The sequence below is a fragment of the Nanorana parkeri genome, unplaced genomic scaffold, assembly GCF_000935625.1.
Source record: "Nanorana parkeri isolate BGI_ZX_2015 unplaced genomic scaffold, ASM93562v1 scaffold77, whole genome shotgun sequence".
NCBI classification, from domain to species: Eukaryota; Metazoa; Chordata; class Amphibia; order Anura; family Dicroglossidae; genus Nanorana; species Nanorana parkeri.
Window position 1 is genome coordinate 1,809,509 of NW_017306345.1, and position 21,190 is coordinate 1,830,698.

General features: G+C 42.2%; 1 protein-coding gene across 1 annotated transcript; it reads right to left on the reverse strand.

The window, feature by feature from the left end:
• Positions 1-8,380: 8,380 nt before the first annotated feature.
• Positions 8,381-20,868, reverse strand: TAF8 (TATA-box binding protein associated factor 8). The gene is made up of 8 exons (XM_018576802.1): positions 20,722-20,868; positions 16,594-16,750; positions 14,894-14,992; positions 14,759-14,821; positions 13,534-13,658; positions 10,438-10,585; positions 10,145-10,287; positions 8,381-8,534 (listed from the first exon to the last, which is right to left on the reverse strand). The coding sequence occupies exons 1-8, from the start codon at positions 20,767-20,769 to the stop codon at positions 8,403-8,405; spliced, it is 915 nt and encodes a 304-aa protein (XP_018432304.1). The 5' UTR covers positions 20,770-20,868; the 3' UTR covers positions 8,381-8,402.
• Positions 20,869-21,190: the final 322 nt, after the last annotated feature.

Consider the following 21,190-nt stretch of genomic DNA (forward strand, 5'->3'; position numbering starts at 1 on the left):
ACCAGTTACCTGCAATGGGTTTGTGCTCAATTGAGAGCATGTCACCATTCTTCTCTTTTTCTCCTACAAATTCTTTGTATTTTCATAATGCAGCTAAATTTGTTGGGCTTTTTTTAAATATAAAGTTAATAAAAATATTAAAACAGAAAAAAAGCCTCACAGTCAGAGGAGATGAATGACTGAATCAGCAGCTACTGCTGCTGACCCATTTATTCATTAATTCATAAATTACTATGATTCCTCCACAGTAGGAGACTAGGCAAAAAACAAAAGCACAGTTTAAGGGTGGGCAATGATGGTGGCCAAATTCTCTTCCGTTCACTGAGGAACACAGCAGAAACCTTGAATCTCTGATCACTAGGACGGCCAAAAGCAGTGGAAAAACAAAACAACTCCCCTAAAGTAGAAACAGTACCCCTGCGTAAGCTGTGTATAGGATACTGAACCTCCCACCTATGAGAGGCTCCCTGACTGAGTATTGTGCCAAGCAGGGCAGGATTTACTTTCTCTGCTGCCCCAAGGCCAGGTTCCTCAGTGCGCCCCCCTCTCCACCAGCTTTCCCTCCCAATGGAGAATGGCAAGCAGATGCCGGGGTTTGGTTTTCATTTTTTTTTGTTTATTATTATTTTTTAATTCTTACTTTCTTATCTTTTACTTTTTTATAAAATGTTTTATTTGATTATTTTTTACTTTTTTATCACTTTTTTATTTTCTTAATTTTTAAATTTGAGATATTTCTTATTATTTAATTGTATTATTTTTTACTTAATATCAATTTTTATTTTTTACATTTAGCCCTGCTTGCCCGAAGCAGGGCTAAATGTAGAAACACTACCCACCCAGTGGCTGTGCTGCCCCTCCACTCCCTGCTGCCCCAAGGCCAGGCCTCGGTGGCCTTGTGGGAAATCCAGCCCTGGTGCCAAGGCAAGTTCCATAGAGAAAAACTGGCCCTGGTGTCCCAAAGGCCTTAACTAAGGAACTTGGATAAGGGCAGTGCAACTAATAAAGACAGTGGCTGCCCCCACAGTGCAAACTAGATGTAGACAGAAAAAAGAAACAGCTTTTTGATGTGCTGGAGCTGGAGAGAAAGACAATGAAAAACTGATAACAGCTAAGGAAGAAAGGCAGCTCTGGTCCTCAACAGCTCATATCCTTAAGTAGGACCAGACATGGTCCTTACAGGACAAGGAAGCCAGCTCAGAAACAGGCCTTGAAAAATTGATGACAAGAAAAGCAACCAGTAAAATGGAAAGGGTAATATGCCTGACACAGCAGGAGTTTTTAAAACGCAGAGAGAACCATATGCGAATCAAACTAAGCCACAGAACTTAGTACAGGGAAAGCTACATGAAACACCCTGTGCAAAAGTCATAGCCATGGGATGGTAGGCAAGCGATGAGATTTATGCTTTGAAAGTACTCAGGGGTAAATATTGATACAGAGCTGACTCCTACTTTTTTTAAAAAGGGACCCAGCACTAGGCCTTTTATTCACTGGCTTTGACCGCTTCCCTGCCCACTGTTAAGCGCCGGTTGCCCACACTTTGTTGGCTGCTCAACATAGCATTATTAGACACTGGAGAAGTCCGCTGAGTGTATCTGTGAGTGAAACCTACCAAACAATACAGTTACACTCCGAATTTGAATGGCTACACGCACTAAAGAGTGGAGTACTGATTGCATTTGACCTTGAGGTAGGATGATATATCAGTCTGTGGAACTGAAGATTTAAATGATCCAGGAAGGCCGACGAAGAATCCGGCAGGAGCCTGATCAGGTCGGAGTACCACATCTGTCTGGGCCAATCTGAAACTAAAAAGATCATAAGATAATCCTACATCTCGGTCTTTGCGGAGCAGACAAGGAATCAAGTGCAGAGGAGAAAAGGCATTGATCAGGCTGTATTGATCCCACTGAGCTACTAGAATATCAGCTGCTTCTAAAAGAGGATCTTATACCTGGAATCAAATCTGTAGTTTGTTTGTGAAAACTGGAAAACAGATGGTCCACGGCCAGCATCTCCTACCTGCATCACGGGCTCTGAAACAATTCCAGGTGCAGGCCCCATTCTCCTGAATCCAAGTGATTGGGAGGAACAATTACCCCAACTCCACGGCTAGATAACTGAGCCACCAGGCCAGGAAAACCCTGGTCCTCAGCATCCAGCATTTTGGCTTAACTAGGGATTAAACAGAGTAGGGCTGAATCAACTAATCGATAACTATCGATAATGAAAATCGTTGTCGATTAGTTGGTGTGGATCCCCTGCTTTTCTCCTCCGGAGCCAGTGTTTCATGGGCTCGGTGTCCCCTCTGATTCCTGCTGCTCCCAGGGGACACAGACCCCCGCAGCCGGTGCCCAGCAGTGAGCTCCCCCACCGCATCGGCTATGCAGCTCTCTCCTCCCTGCTGCATGCTGCAGTCTGTGTTCCCTCTGATCCCCGCTGCTCCCCCTCTCCTCTATCGGCAGCGGGGATTGGAGGGGACACAAAGCAAATCCACCTGCCGGCGCCCATCGGAGGAGAGAGAGCAGTGACAGAGCCAAGTCAGGAGCGGGGTGGTGTGGTGCAAATATGTGAAATAGCCCCTAACAGAAAAGTTAAAAACAATAAAAATACAAAAATAATTTCAAAAATAGTTTTAAAAAAAGGTAAAAAAAATTGTAAAAGAAAAAAAAACAACCTAAAAAAGGTGCAAAAAAAGTCATTTTTGGTTTTGGTCTGACAAATTCTGGTGCGGGAGGTGTGTTGCGGTGCCACTCATTTCAATGGCACCCCAAACGTGCCTCCCACCCGCAGTGCAATTGCCTGCAATGCAAAGTGTGATACCCTATTGCTGTGCATTCCAGTGCAGTACGATTGCAAAAAAAATGTGCATGCAGTTTTATTCTGAAGTAAACTTTATGTTTGTAACGCTCCATTTTTGTATTTTATTTTCAATTAAGGGTGGTCAACTAATCGATTATGAAAATAATCATTACTTGCAACCCTAGAACAGAGCCATCCCATGATGACAGAATGTTGAGCATAGGGGCTGGAGTGGAACAGGGGAAACAGAAACACCTCAAAGAAGACTACTGTCAGGACCAGACTCTGCAACCAGAATTGCAGAGTCTGTCGAAGGTTCCATATCCAGCCCAACACTTTACCCAAAAATTACCCACATATTCACTAAGACTCATGTAGGAATAAAAAATACACGCGATATCCACTAACCTTTCTATGGTTTAGGCCACGGTAGCTGTCATGCATTGCCAGTGCTCCACATTATAGGATGAATGTGTACAGAGGGTGGATCCACTCCCATGAGTCTATTTTATTCCCTTAATGTTGGCAGACCAGCATCACGGCCAAGGCAGGGTGCAAAACAGGGCCTGCCAGAAAAAAACAAGCTTTTGAAGGGAATGTCCAGAGATTATCTAAGGCCTTGGTTCTCAACTGGTGGGTCGTGACCCAAAAGTGGGTCGCGACCCTGTGTTCAGTGGGTTGCCGCATGCCTCCCCCTAGCGCAGCATTGTCAGTTCTCGCGACAAGCAGCCTTTCAAAATATGCTGCCCGGCACCGAGCGTCAGCTTGAGGTGGGATGAGGCTATGCCCGTGAGGGAGCTCCATCCATATGTACATTGCTTACAGCTCCTTCTATAGAGGCACCTGGACTGGAGTGACATCACATTCTGGCTCCCGGCACCTCTACAGGGCACGCAAAGGAGCTGTACAAGCAATGCACATATAGATGGAGCTCCGTCACGGCACAGGAGCCCACACTGGATCCCAGGCTGATGATCCACTTCAGTTCTCATAAGGTAGAGAGCCTGAGTAGACCTTGAAAAAAAAAAGTGTGTGTGTGAGAATGTGAGTGTGTGAGATTGTGTCTGTGGTGGTGCATGTACAGTATGTCAGTGTTTTTGAGGGCTCATTCACACTGGTAAAGTGTGTTAATCGCATAGTACTGTGCGATTAACGCACTGTACCATGCAATTGCACCTATTGTGCACTCTGGTGTGAGAGGTGTGTTGCGTTGCCATTCATTTGAATGGTACCCCAAAGGCACCTCCCACCCACAGTTCGTATGCCCACACCGGAACGTGTGGTACCCTAATACCTTGCATTCCATTGCAGTGCGACTTGGGTCGCGACTTAATGACCAAGGACAAATGTGGGTCCCGAGGGTACACAGGTTGAGAACCACTGCTCTAAGGGATCCTCAAATACTGGTGCATCCTCCACTTGAATTAACAATTCTTTTTTAAGGTGGGACAGCCACTCAACAGAAGGAATAGTTCATTTCTCAGCAATGTACTCCTCAAATGGGTACTGGACCACGAAACCTTTAGTGTAAAACATTAAAGAGGTGTCTTCAAATGTGCATGCAGAACACACACGCAGAACGTGTGCACAGGATGGAAAGGAGCAGTTTTAGGGCCTTAATGGTATTCTAGACAGGTAGCTGCACTACATGACTCCCTCAATGTTTTGCTGTGTTGCCCAATGTTAACATGGCAACTGTGGCTTTCAGCTCCAGTAGGCTGGAAGCTGCAGCCTCAATCACTGGACAGCCCAACCACATACAACCTGCAGGAGTGAATGTTGATATTGCCCACACCAAATAACACCCTGAGATGACTGGCTGGTTGGAACAACTGGTCATACAGTATGTGCATCCTGTTCAGAGTGTACTGTACCAAGAACCACTCAGGCACACACCAAGGAGGGAAGAGGGAAAAGGGGTACCCAGGAAGAATAAGGGGACAGGAGGTGTATACTTACTACATCCCGATAAGAGGAAAAGGGGCTACATTACCTGTGACAGACCACCTCCTGCAAAAGCAGGCTGCCTAGGGGGGACTGTGACAAAGTCACAAAATCAGTCATTGATGCCTCTCATGAGATATCTCACAGGCTGCCCCAATTCATGATAGGACCATTGCAGCTAAACCTGCACATAACACAAGATACTACATGTGCTCTTAGTCTGTGCTGGGGGGACTTCAATTATCTAGATTATCCAGCTTGTGACCCGGCTCAGCTGTTTCTTGGAGGTCTGAAAAACTAAAATAAAAATAGTCCCTGCAAAAAGAAAGGGGGTCAAGATTTGCAGCAGGGAGCTGAAGTCCTTACTCTTTGGTACCAGGCAGAAATCTGAGGTTTGGCCACCCTCAGGGTCTGCCCTGAGACTGTGCTTTTTGCCTAGTGTCCTACTCCTGTAGGTGGCACTACAACCAATGGTCAGAGATTTAAGATCACCGTTGTGTCACTGAATAAATGAAATAAAAAAATAGCTTTAGAAACAAATAACCTGCGACTATGATTACATAGCTAGGTACAAATCACTAATTGCGGCTACAAAATCGGAAGTGTGACATGGCCCTTACATTTCCACTTCCTTTTCCCATAAAGAAAGTTTATTGAACATATGGTAACATTAACAGGTTAAATACATTTCCATCCTCTCTTGTGAGGGGTGGAATGGAGTGTAATGAGAAGGACCCAAGTCAAAGGCAGAAAGGTCACAGCATATAAAAAGTAAAGTCAAAGTTTTGCAATTGAAAACTGTCCATTTGAGATATTTTAAGTTGTTTTATTTCAGAAAACATGTCACAGTGCTGAAATGGGTATCTTGAGGAGAGAAATATTTCCTCACCCATTTCCTCTCTTTGGGATTTATCTGTCAGTTTACGACCAACCTGAAGTATCTTTAGGTTTTGGATAGCTTAAGGAACAGATCTGTCTTGGTGACCACTGTGACCAGCACAGAGATTGATGCAAAACCCAAAATTTCACAACTGACACCAAAAGAGGAGCTGAAGAGAAATCTTTCGATGGGGGACATCTGTTCCAGTGACAACTGGCTAAGAGGTGATTTACACTTACTGTGGTGAGATTTCAACTTACTAGCTGTTGTGACCTTGGGACAAAGGTTTAAGCCAAAGCAAACATTTAAAGTGTATTTCCACTTTTGCAGCCAAATTGAGATAATGATATTTTAAATTTGTTACATGTTCCCATTCACATAGCCTAAGCTAAAAAAAAATATTTAAAAAATGATTGCAATTTAAAATTACTTTTACTTGCGTTAAGGTTTCTTGGCTTCTTAAGGGTTAAAATTTCTACCTAGCCCCTCCTAACATTACATAGGAGAAAATCTATTACCTAGTGATAGTAACAGATGTTAATCAGATGTAATAAAATATTGCTTTAAATAATCAAAAAAAAGTTTAGAAAAACATGATGACCTGTTAAGAGGTCTATGAACAATATATAACAATATGTGAACGATCCACACAAAAAAATATATTAAAACATCAGAGTGCAGTGTTCAGTGGGAGATAAAAAAAAGCCATAGAAAACGTGTACAGGGAAAAAGATTGTTGATGGTATATTTCAGCGGTAGTCCGACAGCCCCTCTTGGGTGGGTACTCACCAAATGGAGTTGGTAGTTGGCCAACTCCATTTGGTGAGTACCCATTAACATCTCTTACTATCACTAGGTAAGAGATTTTCACATAGTGGCTAATTTTCTTTGTTGTCTCAATGCTGGTTTGTGTTTCACAGTTCTTTTGATACAATTGAGTTCTTTAGTTTTTCCTTTTTTCCAAGATCACATGTAGGACCTTCTTTTGAATTGTTTATTGTTGGGTATAAGCCAAATTGCTTAATCCTTACTGTCACTGTATTACTTGGTTGCACCAAGTTCTATACCACCCACACCTCTAGCCCTTTGATATATTTTTTGGATCACTTAAAGGATTCTTTATCCTTTTTTCATAGCTGCTTTAGGTTTCAATTAATATTATATATTTATCCTAGCCCTTTTTCCAGAAGCGCAGATTATTTATTTTATATTACATAGGAGAAGCTGTGAGGAGTTTGTATGTTATTAATAGGGATGCACAGATACCGTTTTTTCGCTATCGAGTACCGATATTTATATAACGATACAGAAACTTCCGGTGGCATGGAGCCGGCTTCCTGGGCAATCAGGAAGCCAGGCAGCGTGTCATTTCCCACCACCCGGCTTCGATTGCCCGGGAAGGCGGCTTCATGCTGTTGGGCTGGCTCCATGCCGATTGGCCGGGAAGCCGGCTGCTTAGCCAATCAGCATCGAGCCGGCATCCCAGCCAGTCAGTATGGAGCCGGCTTCCCAGCCAATCAGGAAGCCGGGTCATTACTCCCTGCTTGGCTGTCTGATTGGCAGGCTTGATGCTGATTGGCTGGGAAGCCAATCAGCATCGAGCCAGGTTTTCCGGCCAATCAGGAAGCCGGGCCATTACCCGCTATCTGGCTTCCTGATTGGCCGGGAAGCCGACTCCATGCTCAAATTTCAATCCTATTTCTTTCTATAAGGACAAATTGCTCTGAAGGTGCTGAGGGGAAAAAAAAACTGTATTCAGCCATGTTTCCTGCTGCAACAAAATAAATATTTATTTATAACAGGTATTTTATATAATGCTGACAATTTACGCAGCACTTCACATTCACATCAGTCCCTGCCCTCAAAGAGCTTACAATCTAAGGCCCCTATCTCACTTGCATACATAGGAGGGCCAATTTAGACAGGAGCCAATTAAGCTGCCAGCATGTCTTTGGAGTGTGGGAGGAAACCGGAGTTCCCAGAGGAAACCCATGCAAGCACAGGGAGAACATGCAAACTATTTGCATTATTTTTATTACATACACTTGACAAGGTCAGAAAAAAGAAAGAAATAGAAATAAATTGAAAACAAGAATATTTTTTTCTTGAGAACATTTTTATTTTTTTTTACAAATAATTTCCTTTGTGGATAAACTTTAAAAAAAAAAAAAACAACAACTAGCCTTATTACATTAGATTGAAGAGACCATGTTACATTATACCATTTTGTTAATCCGAGCACATAACTGTAAAGAAGAGGGTACACTTACACTTCTCTGCCACCTGCACCTCTCAGGGGACTTCAGGAGTCACTGTTTCCTTCTCTGACCTCATGACATGACTATCTTCTTTACAGGTATGTGCTTGGTTTCATTGTTATAACATGACAAGGTCTCTTTAAAGTGTGCCAATTATGTTGAGTTCATATCACATTCCTGCAATAAATCTCATATCAATTTAACACATAATCCCTTTGCAATGAATAAATCCAATAAACTGAACATTGTGCCCTTAACAAAACAAAAAGAAGCACTGCTTCTTTAAGCACCAGCAAAACTCTTTATAAATAAGGCAGTGCTGAGGTCTGTCCTACAAGAAGCTGGACAAACATTAGTAAGCCTTCCACTGAGACTGTATTTGCTGAAAAGGCAACTCAATATTTCAGCAACTGCCCAACTGTCCATAATATGTCTATAATGAACATGAGCAGGCCCACCAGTCTGTGTGTACAGCATGCCCGGATTCCCAGGCTATCCCCTTGACCATAATGCTGTCATTTTTTTCGCCTCAGCTTTGGCTTTTTCACAGGCCGCAAATAGGGATTATCAATCAGGGTTTCTTCACCACCTTTTAGTGAGCTATGCTGAAGAACTGATGAATTCTCCTTCTCTTCTCCAGGATCATCCTGTTAAGATGGAAAAATGAACATAGAAAAGCTACATTTAAAAAAAAACAAATAATTTAGCAATCAACACATTTTGAAAAACCTATTTTACAGAGAGAGAAGGGGCAATAATGTGAGCTATGTTAAAGGAGAACTATGAGGTTAGTGAATTACACTCATCCCCATAGTTAGAGCTGTGTCGGCTCTATTAATCGGGAAGTGAGCAAAAACATATCGCCGCCTACTCACTTCACGATCATCTCCCTGCAGAGAGCGGTGACTCTCTGCAGGGAGATTCACCGCTCTCCACAGGGATTCCCCTCTCGCATCTCCGATCCTCCAGCGCTGACTGGAGGAACGGCCGGAGAGAGGGCGGGCACAGCTGGCTCTGCTAGAGCCCGCTGTCAATCAGCCAGCAGGGCAGATCTCGACAGTATTCTCGGGATCCGTCCTGGCTGCGGCGCTCTCAGTACCCGCTATATACTGAGAGTATATTTAAAGTAGACACACCAAAGTGATCTAATTCTTGCGAAATTTGGAAATTAAGAAACATGCTGGTATTGAGGTGGCTTATTCCTTAAAAGAGAGTCATAGATAGGAAATATGGAGGATGATAAATACTTATCAACTGGATGTCATGCTTATACAGAGTCTTCATTACTATCTCAATCACTAAACCTTAACACAGCTTGGGATGTGACTTTACTCTCTTGATCTGCATGCCTGTTTGGGACAGTGACTAACAAAGTAATAAATCCAGAGACAGCATTTTCAGGTGGTCATCAATGGTTGATTTTTTTTAGAACAGGTTTCATTAAAACATGGATCTTGCTAGTGGTGTAATAAATACATACATACAATATACAGGTCATACACAGAGAGGGGAGGACGGGGTGAAAGTGTTAATGTAAAGGTCACATATAGTGGGATGATGGAGATGAAGGGGTTATCATGCAGGATAAGAAGTGAAGGCAGTAATATACAGGTCACATATGGAGATATACAGCTGATACTTATAGGAGAGAAAGGGGGTAAAAACTTTAAACGATGCCACAATAAAATGTATTAAAACCTCCCACTTTGAATCTGCTTTTGCCCTTCTCTAATCCCTTTCTACAATTATTCCATTGACCCCCTTCTCCTTCCTCCCCTGTGAGGGGAAGGGGATGATTAGTAGGCCTGGTTCACACCTAGCATATTGTTGCAGCTGAATATGCACAACAAAATGCTTCACAAAAAAATCCCACATTCCTATGGTCCCTGTTCACACCCGAGCATTTTTTTTGCAATAAGCAAACCGCCTGTCGCTGTAAAAACTACATAAACTTCTTTTTGGCAGAAATAAAGTTAAGTCCCCCACCCCACCAAAAGAAAGCTCTATCTGTCCCCCAAAAAATGGTATAAAATTAATTTCAGTACAGCGTTGCATGACGGAATAAATGTCAGTACCGCAGCCCTAACACTGAAAAATGGCCGGGACAGGAAGGGAGTTTAACACTCCGGTCAGCAAGTAGTTAAGGCAACTGGTGAATACTGGTAAATTGAAATGTAAATATATTACAGTATTGAAAGCTAAAAGGAAGACAAAAAAAGTCAAGAAAGCCACAAATCAGATTGTCAAAATACAATACCGCATGTAGATGCATAGAAAGGTTTTCTGTATCAGTCTGGTCATCTTGTTCCGAAGAATCAGTCTCTTCTACTTGCTGCAGCTCTAATTCTGATGGGAGAAGGGCATTCAAATATGGGATGGATAGAGGGCGAGCAGCAATCACTGGAGAGGAAGAAAAAATAAAATATTGCACTTCTGCTTGCATTGTCACAAGAAAATAAACCAAACATAATAAATAATAAAAACAAAGGGTTGTGGATTACAAATAAATCCAAAGAGCTGGTTGGAGTAAAAAAACAGTTGCTGTCTTACATGGGAAAATGCTGGTGTCATCCTTGAAAAGACTCTGGGTTTCGCCGGTCTTCGCCATAAATCGTGTTAGTGCTCTTTCCACATCTCTACGCTGAGATGCTGCTTTCTCTCTTAGGACCTGGTAATCTCCCACTGGTTCTCTACAGGTCTGCAGCAAGAATAACATATGGTAAAACTGTACATTTTTCTTCTCTGTCTCTTCCATAAAACCCTCTGCCCAACAGGGCCGCTTCCAGCAATGCAGTTTAACAGAATCACTAATCCTGCCACTTCGATAAGAACCCACAAGATCGCCAGGCAAGAAACTTTGCAACAGATTTACAAAAAAAAAAAAAAATGCTTAAAGTGTATTTCCACGTTTACAGCCCAATTACAATAACACCCATATTTGTAACATGTTCCCATTCACATAGCAAAACCTAAAGTTAGATTAAAGTCAAAATGTTTTAAGCTATTTCTAATGCCGATTTAATCATTTACAATGGATTCTGCTGACCGATGTTTATAAATTTTATCTGCAGAATCAGCTGGTCTGGATTTAGGATGGGTCCTTTCCCTTGCAGGGTCCTATGGAGCCACTTTTGTGTGTATGCTAGTAAGCTCTGAAGGTCTTAGCAAACATACAAGCACAGCAAATAAATCCCTCCTCCTCCCTTGTCGAAGCTAGTAGATGGACAGATGCTGGAGACTGTGCTGTCTTTTGTGATCTTGTACGGGAAAGGAAGTTCAGGGAAGCCGAGCTGAGAGAGTTTGTGCCAGCTATTTAGAAACATGATGATTGCAAGTGCTTTGGAAAGAAACACTTTACAGTGCAATGTATATTTGTTTGATCTGTAGTTTCTACTCGCTTAAAAATGCTTCAGATTTGGTTTGGGGAGTAATTAACCCTGTGTGCTCTGTGCTGATCGATCATATTATCAGTTGTAAGCTCAATTGCAACACCGTCTGTCCTGTTGAAGTTCTCATGGCATTGTAAGTTAATGAGGGGAAACGGACTATATCCCTAATTGTCCCTCTGAAATTGCTGAGAAGAACTTGCAGTCCTGTGTACAATCCTGAGCCAAAGAAACAACTAAAAACTTATGAAATATTTTTTAAAACATATTTTTAGGTATGCTGTGTGAATGGGAAACATATAATGGGGGGTTCTCAAATCTGACTGCAAATGTAGAAATACACTTAAAAAAAAACCCCCAAAAAACAGTGTACAATAAATCCTGAAAATGGGATTCAGGGTTTACATACACTTTTGAAACAATAAAAGCTATTGCAAAGTGAAGTGGTGTCGCCCTTCCGGCTGTGCTGCCTGGCAAAGGTGTATGAAACATAAAAATGGCTGGACGGAATTCCACATTCTTTGGCAGATACACTTGTATTTCAACTGTGTATTAAGCCTTGTCCTTGAAGGTAAAGTCATTGTTCACATTTCCCTCACAGACATTACACGGCATATTTACATTCCTATACAGTCATAAGAAAAAGTAAGGACAACCCATGGAAATTGTTGACCTTCAACATTTCAAACAAGCCATCAATTTCCATAAGGTGTACATTTTCATGACTGTATGTTCTTTTTTATATACATTTAACACACCAACATACCCCTTGTCAAACATGCACACCTTCTTTTCTTTTATTTCTGCTGTTCATTGATTGAGTTTCCTGAACCTTTCCTATTGTGTACCTACAGTCTCATTACTATTCTTTTACGTGCATCCAAACTGCTTGAATGGCTCTGCTATAACAGACTAACCTGATCCTATATGTCACACCTAACTCAATGCTTATTCCTCTTTACCCTGCATGCTTAAATATGTAACCCAAACATGGTGCCTGACCTCCTCAAAGCAAAAGCTGACTTATAAGAGCTTTTCCTTTTCACTCTGATAACTATTATCTGGCAGTCACAAACTACGAACTTTGAGGACTGTGCCCTCTCATGGCTTTCCTCATACATATATAGTTCTTCATGATCTGCTTAAATAGTGCTTTATCTTATTCCTATTTATCTTCTTATACCTACACCACCACCTAATCTATTTCTGTGGCATCCAATACCATCAATGTACAGACGGCACTCATAGCCACCTAGTCAGCCCGATCTCTCCTTAGCTGACCACACACACACACATTACAATATGACTGTATAATTACTATTAATCATCTTCAGATTTACCAGCAACTATATAGTTATGTATAGATAACCAACAATAGTTATGTAAATTGTTGTTGGTAAATCTAAAACAGATTATACAGACAGACTGTAAGGTGTATGGGCAGTCCCAACAAGCATCTCCAGCTGACTTGTAGCCATCTTTCTCGATGCCAAAGAGGAACCTAAACTGGAAAAAACAGAGAATGATCTTCTCACGTTCACATTACAAACATCTAACTGTAAATTATACTGCCATTTAACCTATTCCAGTGTTTCTGCTTGTCCCTCTCTGTTATTCCACATATCCAGATGATCTCCAAGCCTGTCACTTCCACAACATCTCCAAAATACTTCCCTTCATAGTACCTACCATCATAATTTCTCACCTCAACTACTGCCATCTCCTGTCTGGTCTTCCACAAAGACCACTACAATGTATCATGCATGCTTCCTGAAAGCCTTTTTTTTTAAACCTACCACTTCTCCTTACTGGTGGTCTTCTAGACCAGTGCCATCATTGGCTTCCATTGAACCCGAAATCCAAGTTCCTATGCTTCGCCCTGTAAACTACTAATGCAGTATATATGCCCCTTTCTCTTCAGGTCAAAGAAGTACTGCATTATTTATTGTGAGGAGCCATTGTTCCCTGCAGTTCAATTATAGGTCCCTTAAGACTCACTCAACTTACAATAGGTTTAAACGAACCCACCTCTTTCCAGATAAACTCCTTCCATCCTTTTCTGTAACCTAATCATTGTACCTACAATACACAGTGTTCCACCACCTTGTAGAGAGTATGTTCATTCAGAAGGTCCTTTTCTTCTCACGTCATGTTTATGCAGTTGTTCACAATTCATAGTTCTTTATTCAATGTAAGTTGCTGTGCTATACTTGTTTGTAATATACGTATAAAAGGATAATAATGCCACTAATATTCTTACCGGAGTCTTGATGTAAGTGTGTGGATCTGGAAATTCTGGGAGATGACTTGGAATGTGTGCTGGATGTGGCTTGTTTTGCCCTGCACTTAAAGCTTTTGGGGCAACAGGATGATTTGTCACAGGGGCTGTGAAGAAAGACAAAACCATCAGCAACTGAGCACACAGGACATTTTTCAAGTTTTGGATGTAAGACTACCTAACAGATTTGCATGATTCCCCTTGTTCCCAAAGTTATGCTTCAAAAATCTGACCATCATGATAAAATCCTATGCTTAAACTTTTAAATGCCTAATAAAGCATCGCTGCACGGCCCCAAAACAGTTCTTCGCTAAGTGATCAGGCAATAAAAGGAGCTTTGGCTTGTGAAACAAGCTTGGTGGTGTGGTGGTGACATATCCTATCCATGTTGTACAGCATGACCAGTCAGAAGTCGTTACAGCGCCCTTTAAGGGCTTGTTCACACGACGTCCGGATTCTGTCCGGACCAGATGCGTGCGCTCATGCACCCAAAATGCATCCCAATGTATCCCTATGCGTTTTATGGGCTCCAGTTCTCACCAGCGCAGTCCCTTCCGGTCCGGACAGAAAAAATACTGCATGTCACATTTTGTCTGGTAATGCACGAACGCGTCAAAAACGCAACGAAAACGCGCTGCAGCTAACATTATGATAGCCCCACTCCAACCACTGCATGCATAGCACCGCGTCTCCAGATCTGGACCAGAAAATCGTGTGAACAAGCCCTTAACCATATGGCCGATTCCTGTGTGTGAAAGGAATATGCTTCATATCTAAAGCCAAACATGTAAAACCAATATGTTGTTGCAGATGTATCTGTAATGTCATAAAGTTTCATTTTAATTAAAAGATGTCTAAACCCAAGAACAAACATGTAATACCCCAACCCCCATGCAATAAAGGAAGACAGGTTTGAATGTATTACAAAATATCAAAGCTGTCATTGAAAAATAATCTAAAATTACAGAAAAAGGTAAAGAAAATGGTACAACCATTGAGATGAAAAATGGAGGGCAGGCCCCGGCAGAGAAAGGGTTAAAGGCAATTATCGTGATATTACAACAATGACATGGAATCCCTCAGAAATATCTAAGTTTGGATTCAAAAATGTACCCATACAGGCCAGTAAATGTTGATATTTGAAGGTTCCTTATTCTGACTGAAACAGAAAAATTGATGCACTCCATAAAATGACACAAAAACTTACGTGCCGTTATCACCATCCTCTGAGAGCGCTTGGCATATGCTGGTAACGTGTCCACATTAAAACCTGGGAATACATACTACGTCAGTAGAAGAACAAACCACGCTATTATAATGAAAGTTGCTCGGCACTACTTACCCATTTCTATAAGTGTGACAACTACATCGGGTAGAGTAGGCTGTGTCCGTGCTGTATGTTCACAGAATGATTTTGCACTGCGCCCAATCTCCGATAAATCTGTGACAATGGAATCAATAAATCAGTATGGCTATGAATGCTGAGCAGGCCTTACAATCATTTGTCTAAATGCTTTTTTTTATGTTCATTCAATGTTGCTTGCTATCATTATCCACAAAAGGTATGTTTTTCATATATTTTCTTTAGTTATGTAATTTGTTCCGTTTAAAAAAATTAAATGCTTCATTTTATATTAATTTGCTTTTTGTCAAGTAAATATGAAGACGAATAAATACACATACATCCAATAGAGTATATAGATAGTATGATTTCATGTTTCCAACTTTCAGCTCTTACTACGCATATGTGTGATTTGTCCCGTTCATTCTTCTGACTGTGTCCGTACTCCTCAGCATGACTCGGGGCCACTATAAGTACAGACCAGCCGTAAGGAATAAGTGGAGCGAGTGTCACATATGGGTCATAGGAGTGGACGCAGCCGGGACTTTTCACTAAAAAGTATGTGCAGTGCTACACAGTGAATATAAATCTTTGTTGTTTTAACCGATGAGGTTCGGAGGAACATTTAAAGGACAACTTCACAAAGTTTTTGGTTTTTAAACGTATCTTTTTTTAACGTTTAAATGACAACTTCAGTAAAAGTAAAGTAATAATTTAAACAAAAAATAAATAAAACTGTCACAAAAGCATTAGAATTTCCTATCAAGATTATCTCAGTGGAGTTATGGATACAGTTGTAGTATGTTGATGTAAACTCCCCTTTGCCTACCTTAGCAGGAGATAGGACTTCTTCAGCATGTTAAGGAAGACTCTATACTTATGAATGTCCTACAGAGTATCCTAATGGCATACCAAAAACTGCTTCATCTGGATCAGTATCTACAAGATGGTCTCAGATCACAACAGCTCACAACCACTGAACACAGAAAGTCACAAAACCACACTTCGGGGCTCATTTATAAAAGTTCTGCCTGCCTATGCTGTTCGCACGGCACTAGCGCCCCTAGATGACACTGACAAGTATAGGAATTTTCTATACTCGTTGGTGCAATCCAGGGGTGCTGATGCGAACGGCTTCCCCCCAGAATGTTTAAAAATGAACCTCCTATATTAATAAATGTATGTCGTGCGTAAAGCACATGAGAAAAGGAGTGTTAAGCCACATGCATATGGTTGCAGCAAGAACCTGCAGATTCAAAGGTGGGTCAGTACAGCTGTAATTGTTCTCCCCTTTCAAGTGAGTGACAGACTGACAGCGGCCGCATTTGTCCGAAGCTGTCAGAATGTAGTCGTAACCTGTGGTTAGGGATAGACAATTGTCCCTGGATGCAGGCTGAACAGTGGCAATCATCTATCCCTAACCGCAGGTAATGTACGGACCTAGCTGTGATTCCTGTCAAAAGAATCCAAAACAGGAACCTGCAGCTAATAGCCCCATCTGCATGTGGCCTAAAGAATGTCCTTTAATATGCTTCAAACAGTTTGCAAGGGACATGACTTTCTTAAGCATCAATTGCTCTCATAATACCATGTCCATGACCAAACAAGTACATGATGCTCCACGTAACATTAGAAACTCTCTGAAGAGCCATAATTACTCTGCCTTTAATGCATTTCTAGAATGCTTGAATCATACTCACAACTTTGTACCATCTCCGTCAGTGTTTCCACAGCTGCTTTTTCTGCACTTTCGAACCCAGCTTCTGTGAGCAAAGAACTCACAACTACCTGAAGGGTTCGCCTACGAGCAAGCAAGTAGTTATCAGCAGGTGTGGAGGTACCACGGCCACAGGACCGCTGAAGAGAAAGAACAGTTACCTTAAAATTAAAACTCACTTACAAAGCTGATGAGTAATGCAACTCATTATGAATAATAATCATCTAATGTAATCATTCTAATAACAATACAACATTGCAGTGATGGCAAACTAAAACTTATTTACAGCAAACTGTCATGTAAATTGCAAGCACCTTGAGGTGTTGTTACAACTGAACACCTGAAGGCGTCTTTTGTACTGTGGTGACCTACATTTTACCTCACCGGATCAACGTAGGCCACCACAAGGCCACATAGAAAACAATTGTTTTCTATGCGTCTCATTCACACCACAACACCGGCGTGATGGACGGGGGCTGCAATAGAATGCCAACATGCTGTATTTTACTGCAGCACCCTATATGCCACCACAGGTCACCGCATGGCAGCACAGAGCACCAAATTGCTGTGCTTTGAAAGTGGCTTGCTTGTTGTTGCCAGACGGGCTGGTCTGAGTATTTCAGAAACAGCTGATCTACCAGGATTTCTCACACACAACCATCTCTTGGGTTTTGCAGTGAATGGTCTGAAAAGGAGGAAATATACAGCGAGCTGCAGTTCTCTGGGCGAAAATGGCTTGTTGATGCCAGAGGAGAATGGGCAGACTTGTTCGTTACAACCAACGTGTTCAGAAGGGCATCTCTGAATGCACAACTTTGAAGCAGCTGGACTATAGCAGCAGAAGACCACACCGAGTGCCACTCCTGTCAGCTATGAACAGGAAACGGAGGCTACAAATGACAAGGGCTCACCAAAATTGGACAACAGAAGGTTAGAAAGCCTTGGCTGGTCTGAGGAGTCTTGACTTCCGCTGCAACATTTGGATGATTGCGTTTGGCGTAAAAAAAACAAGAAAGCACGGATCCATCCTGCTTTGTATTAACGGTTCAGGCTGCTGGTGGTGGTGTAATGGTGTGGGGGATATTTTCTTGGCACACTTTGTGCCCCTTAGTACCAATTGAGCATTGTTTAAATGCCGCAGCCTACTGGAGTATTGTTGCTGACTATGTCCATCCCTTTGTGACCACGGTGTACTCATCTGATGGCTACTTCCAGCAGGATAACTTGCCATGTCACAAAGCTAAAATCATCTCAAACTGCTTTCATGAATAGATAATGAGTTCACTGTACTCCAATGGCCTCCGCAGTCACCAGATCTCAATCCAATAGAGCACCTTTGGCATGTGGTGGAACGGGAGATCCACATCATGGATGTGCAGCTGACAAATCTGCAGCAACTGCGTGATGCTATCATGTCAAAATGGACCAAACACTCTAAGGAATGTTTACAGCACCTTGTTGAATCTATGCCAAGAAGAATTAAGGCAGTTCTGAAGACAAAAGGGGGTACAACCCGGTACTAGCAAGGTGTACCTAATAAAGTGGCCAGTCAGTGTATGTCAAGTCTTTATTTCTATCTGTGACTCTGTTGGGGAGACTTTCTCTCGCTTCCAGTCCTGGTGACGCCCATACAAAAATGAGGGATTGCTCTAACGTTTTAGTGGACAGGCTAGTGTGAACGTATCGTTCACACTAGCCTGCCCACTAAAACATTAAGTTTTAGCATGTGGGCTAGTACGCAGTGACAGGTCGGGCAGTGTGGTGCGTTGTTACAGCACATTGCACGGTATACTTTTTAACTTTATTTGGAGTGTACAAAGTGTACGCTCCATTGAGGTCTCTGCACAGCAGCGGTGTCATGACTTGCAGTGCCATCAAGTGCACTGGTGAAACATGTAGCATGTTAGAATTTTTCAGAAGGCCACATCACACCAGCATTGAGATGTCAACGGGACACATAGAATATAAAAATGTTTTCTATGAGACCTGTGGGGTTTTTTTTTTTGGTGCAGAAAAATGCAGGTTACCTCACATAGTGGGAACATAGGCCAAAACACGCTGGTCTGAAATAAAGGAAAATGATTACAATAACCACATTACTCTACATACATGAAATACTTCAGGACCGCTCACTGTCAAAAAACGCCCTGTCCTGAAGTAATTATACCAAGATTGTGGCTGCTGCTGCAGCTGTGGTCTTGTTATCATTTTAAACAGCCGGCGATGGCTGTTTAGATACAAGTGATTGCCTGTACAGTGCAGCGGAATGTGTGTGTGCCCCCCCCCCCCCTGCCCCGGGTGGGCCTCCCTGCATCGATCTCGGAGGGAGATCAGCAAGCTTCTAGCTGCTGATCGCCCTCCGATCACTGTACCTGGAAGTGATCACTTCCGGTGTCACTATATACATTCTCTGGCTCCTGCAGCCAGGAGAAGAAGCTGGTGAAGCAAATTGCTGCTTCATCAGCTTCTTTGGGGTCCCCTAATAAAGGGGACCCGTAACATTGCATTTTCTTCATGTGACAAATATGCGTAAATAAAAGACGCTTTATTTTTGAACACTGGTGTGCTGGTGAAATTTCTGATATACAGGTTAAGCTGCCCATACACCTTACAATTATTTGCAGATTTTCTGTGGTCAGATGGAAAAGGTGCAACAGATTCCTCCATCTACACTTAACTGTGTGGATGGAGTAATCTCCACCTGGGCCAATCTGTTGCACTTTTTCCATCTGACCTCAGAAAATCTGTAGATAATTGTAAGATGTATGGGCACCTTTACTCTCCCTGCAGCCCAAAGGCCAGGTTCCACAATGCGCCCCCTATTTATCTGATCGTTTACTTTTTTTTATTTTTTATAATTATTTTCTTATTGTTTCAATAATTTTTTTTCTTATAATTTTTTACTTTTTAATCACCTTTTAATATTTTTTATTGAATTATTATTTTCTACTTATTTTTTTTAATTTATATTTATTTTTAGTAAAAAAAAATTCACTTAACTTTATCGCTGTCACACGGGAGCTAACAAGCCCCTGCGTGATAGCATTTGGAGGTGACAGGTTCTCATTATTGACCCTGTCACCTCCAGGGCAGGAGTTCCAGCACAACACTGTGCTGGAAGTCCTGTGACAGGCGAGAGGGGAAGACAGCTCTCCCTTTTCACTGTTCACACGGAGCAGCAGGGCTTAATTTGAACCCTGCCGCTCTGCTCCCTGCATCGGCGGCCAGTGAGGAGAGAGACTCGGCGGCCGGAGAGGACGGAGCCAGTGAGGAGAGGGGTGGGTGCGGGGGGTTTGTTTACAAGTGATCGCCGGCGGCTTCACTCACACTACATTTAGCCCTGCTTTCACAAAGCAGGGCTAAATGTAGAAAACAACTTACCGGGTGTCAGGGGATTCCACATCGCTGCCGCCCCTCTGCTCCCTTTTCGCCCCCAAGCCGGGCCTCGGGGGGAATTCCGCCCTACATATCGCCACAAACGTCAGAATGAGAGCAATAATTCTAGTGCCATCAGTCACTTAACACTAAACTCATGAGCAGTAAAAGCTTTTTAAGTGTCACCTTTTGGGGTACTGTAGTGTATTACGGTATTTACCCGACGTGACCGCATCTTTTATATTTGACCAAAAATAAGAAACTGCTATGTTATGGCCAACTTAACAAAATCAACTCTCCTTTAATTTGGCATAGAGTGGTCCTCCTTTCCATTTTATTTAAACATATCTGTCCTCCACCTTTTTTCTTAGTATTCACTTTCCATGTACAGAGACATGAACCTGAAGCAAAGGAAAGTGAAGTAATAATGCACACGGCAATGAGAAAAGTCTGCTTTGGTGACGAGACCTCACACATGCTTCGTAGCTAGGGGCAACACCATTACCGCTCGTCGTAATATACAGAAGGCTGCAAACTGTGTACGGAAAGCAAAGACCTGAGCACAGGCCAGCTCAGGCCACACCTCCGCTCATGTGACCATATCGCTCTGCCTCCCACCATAAGCTCATTAAACAGTTCAGAATGTCACCAGACACTCGCGTATCGATAAGGGAAACGTAATGATCGCCGAACTCACGGTCCATGTTAATATGTTTATCACCAATGTGAATATTACCGTTCCGGAGCTGCTCGAACCACTCACAGCCGTCGCTGTCTCCGCCATCTTGGTTACCACGTCGCAGCGCAAAGCCTGCCGGGAGATGTAGTCCTTCGATTCCCTCTGCAGGAGGTCCTTAGCTAGGCGTCACCTGGTCAGGAAAGAAACCTGCCGAAGTACCATTGTATATGAAAATAGTTATCAAAATACTTTTTTTTTCTGTATTCTTGATTTGGTCCCTATAATTTAGTAATGCCTGCTGTATTTATTTAAAAAGTCAATCGAGGTCAAAAGAATTCACACCACATCTCAACTTTTTTATTTTAATTTTTGAGTGCAATCATTCAAAAGTATCAATCAAAGCTCTTCAAAACAATATCATTTCCAATAATTCTTTTTCTGACCAGCCTATATTACAGAACTTAGTAACAGTGGATGTGAAAATGGTAGTTTCATAAATTCCAGTGCAGTGTGTTGCAGGGGCTTG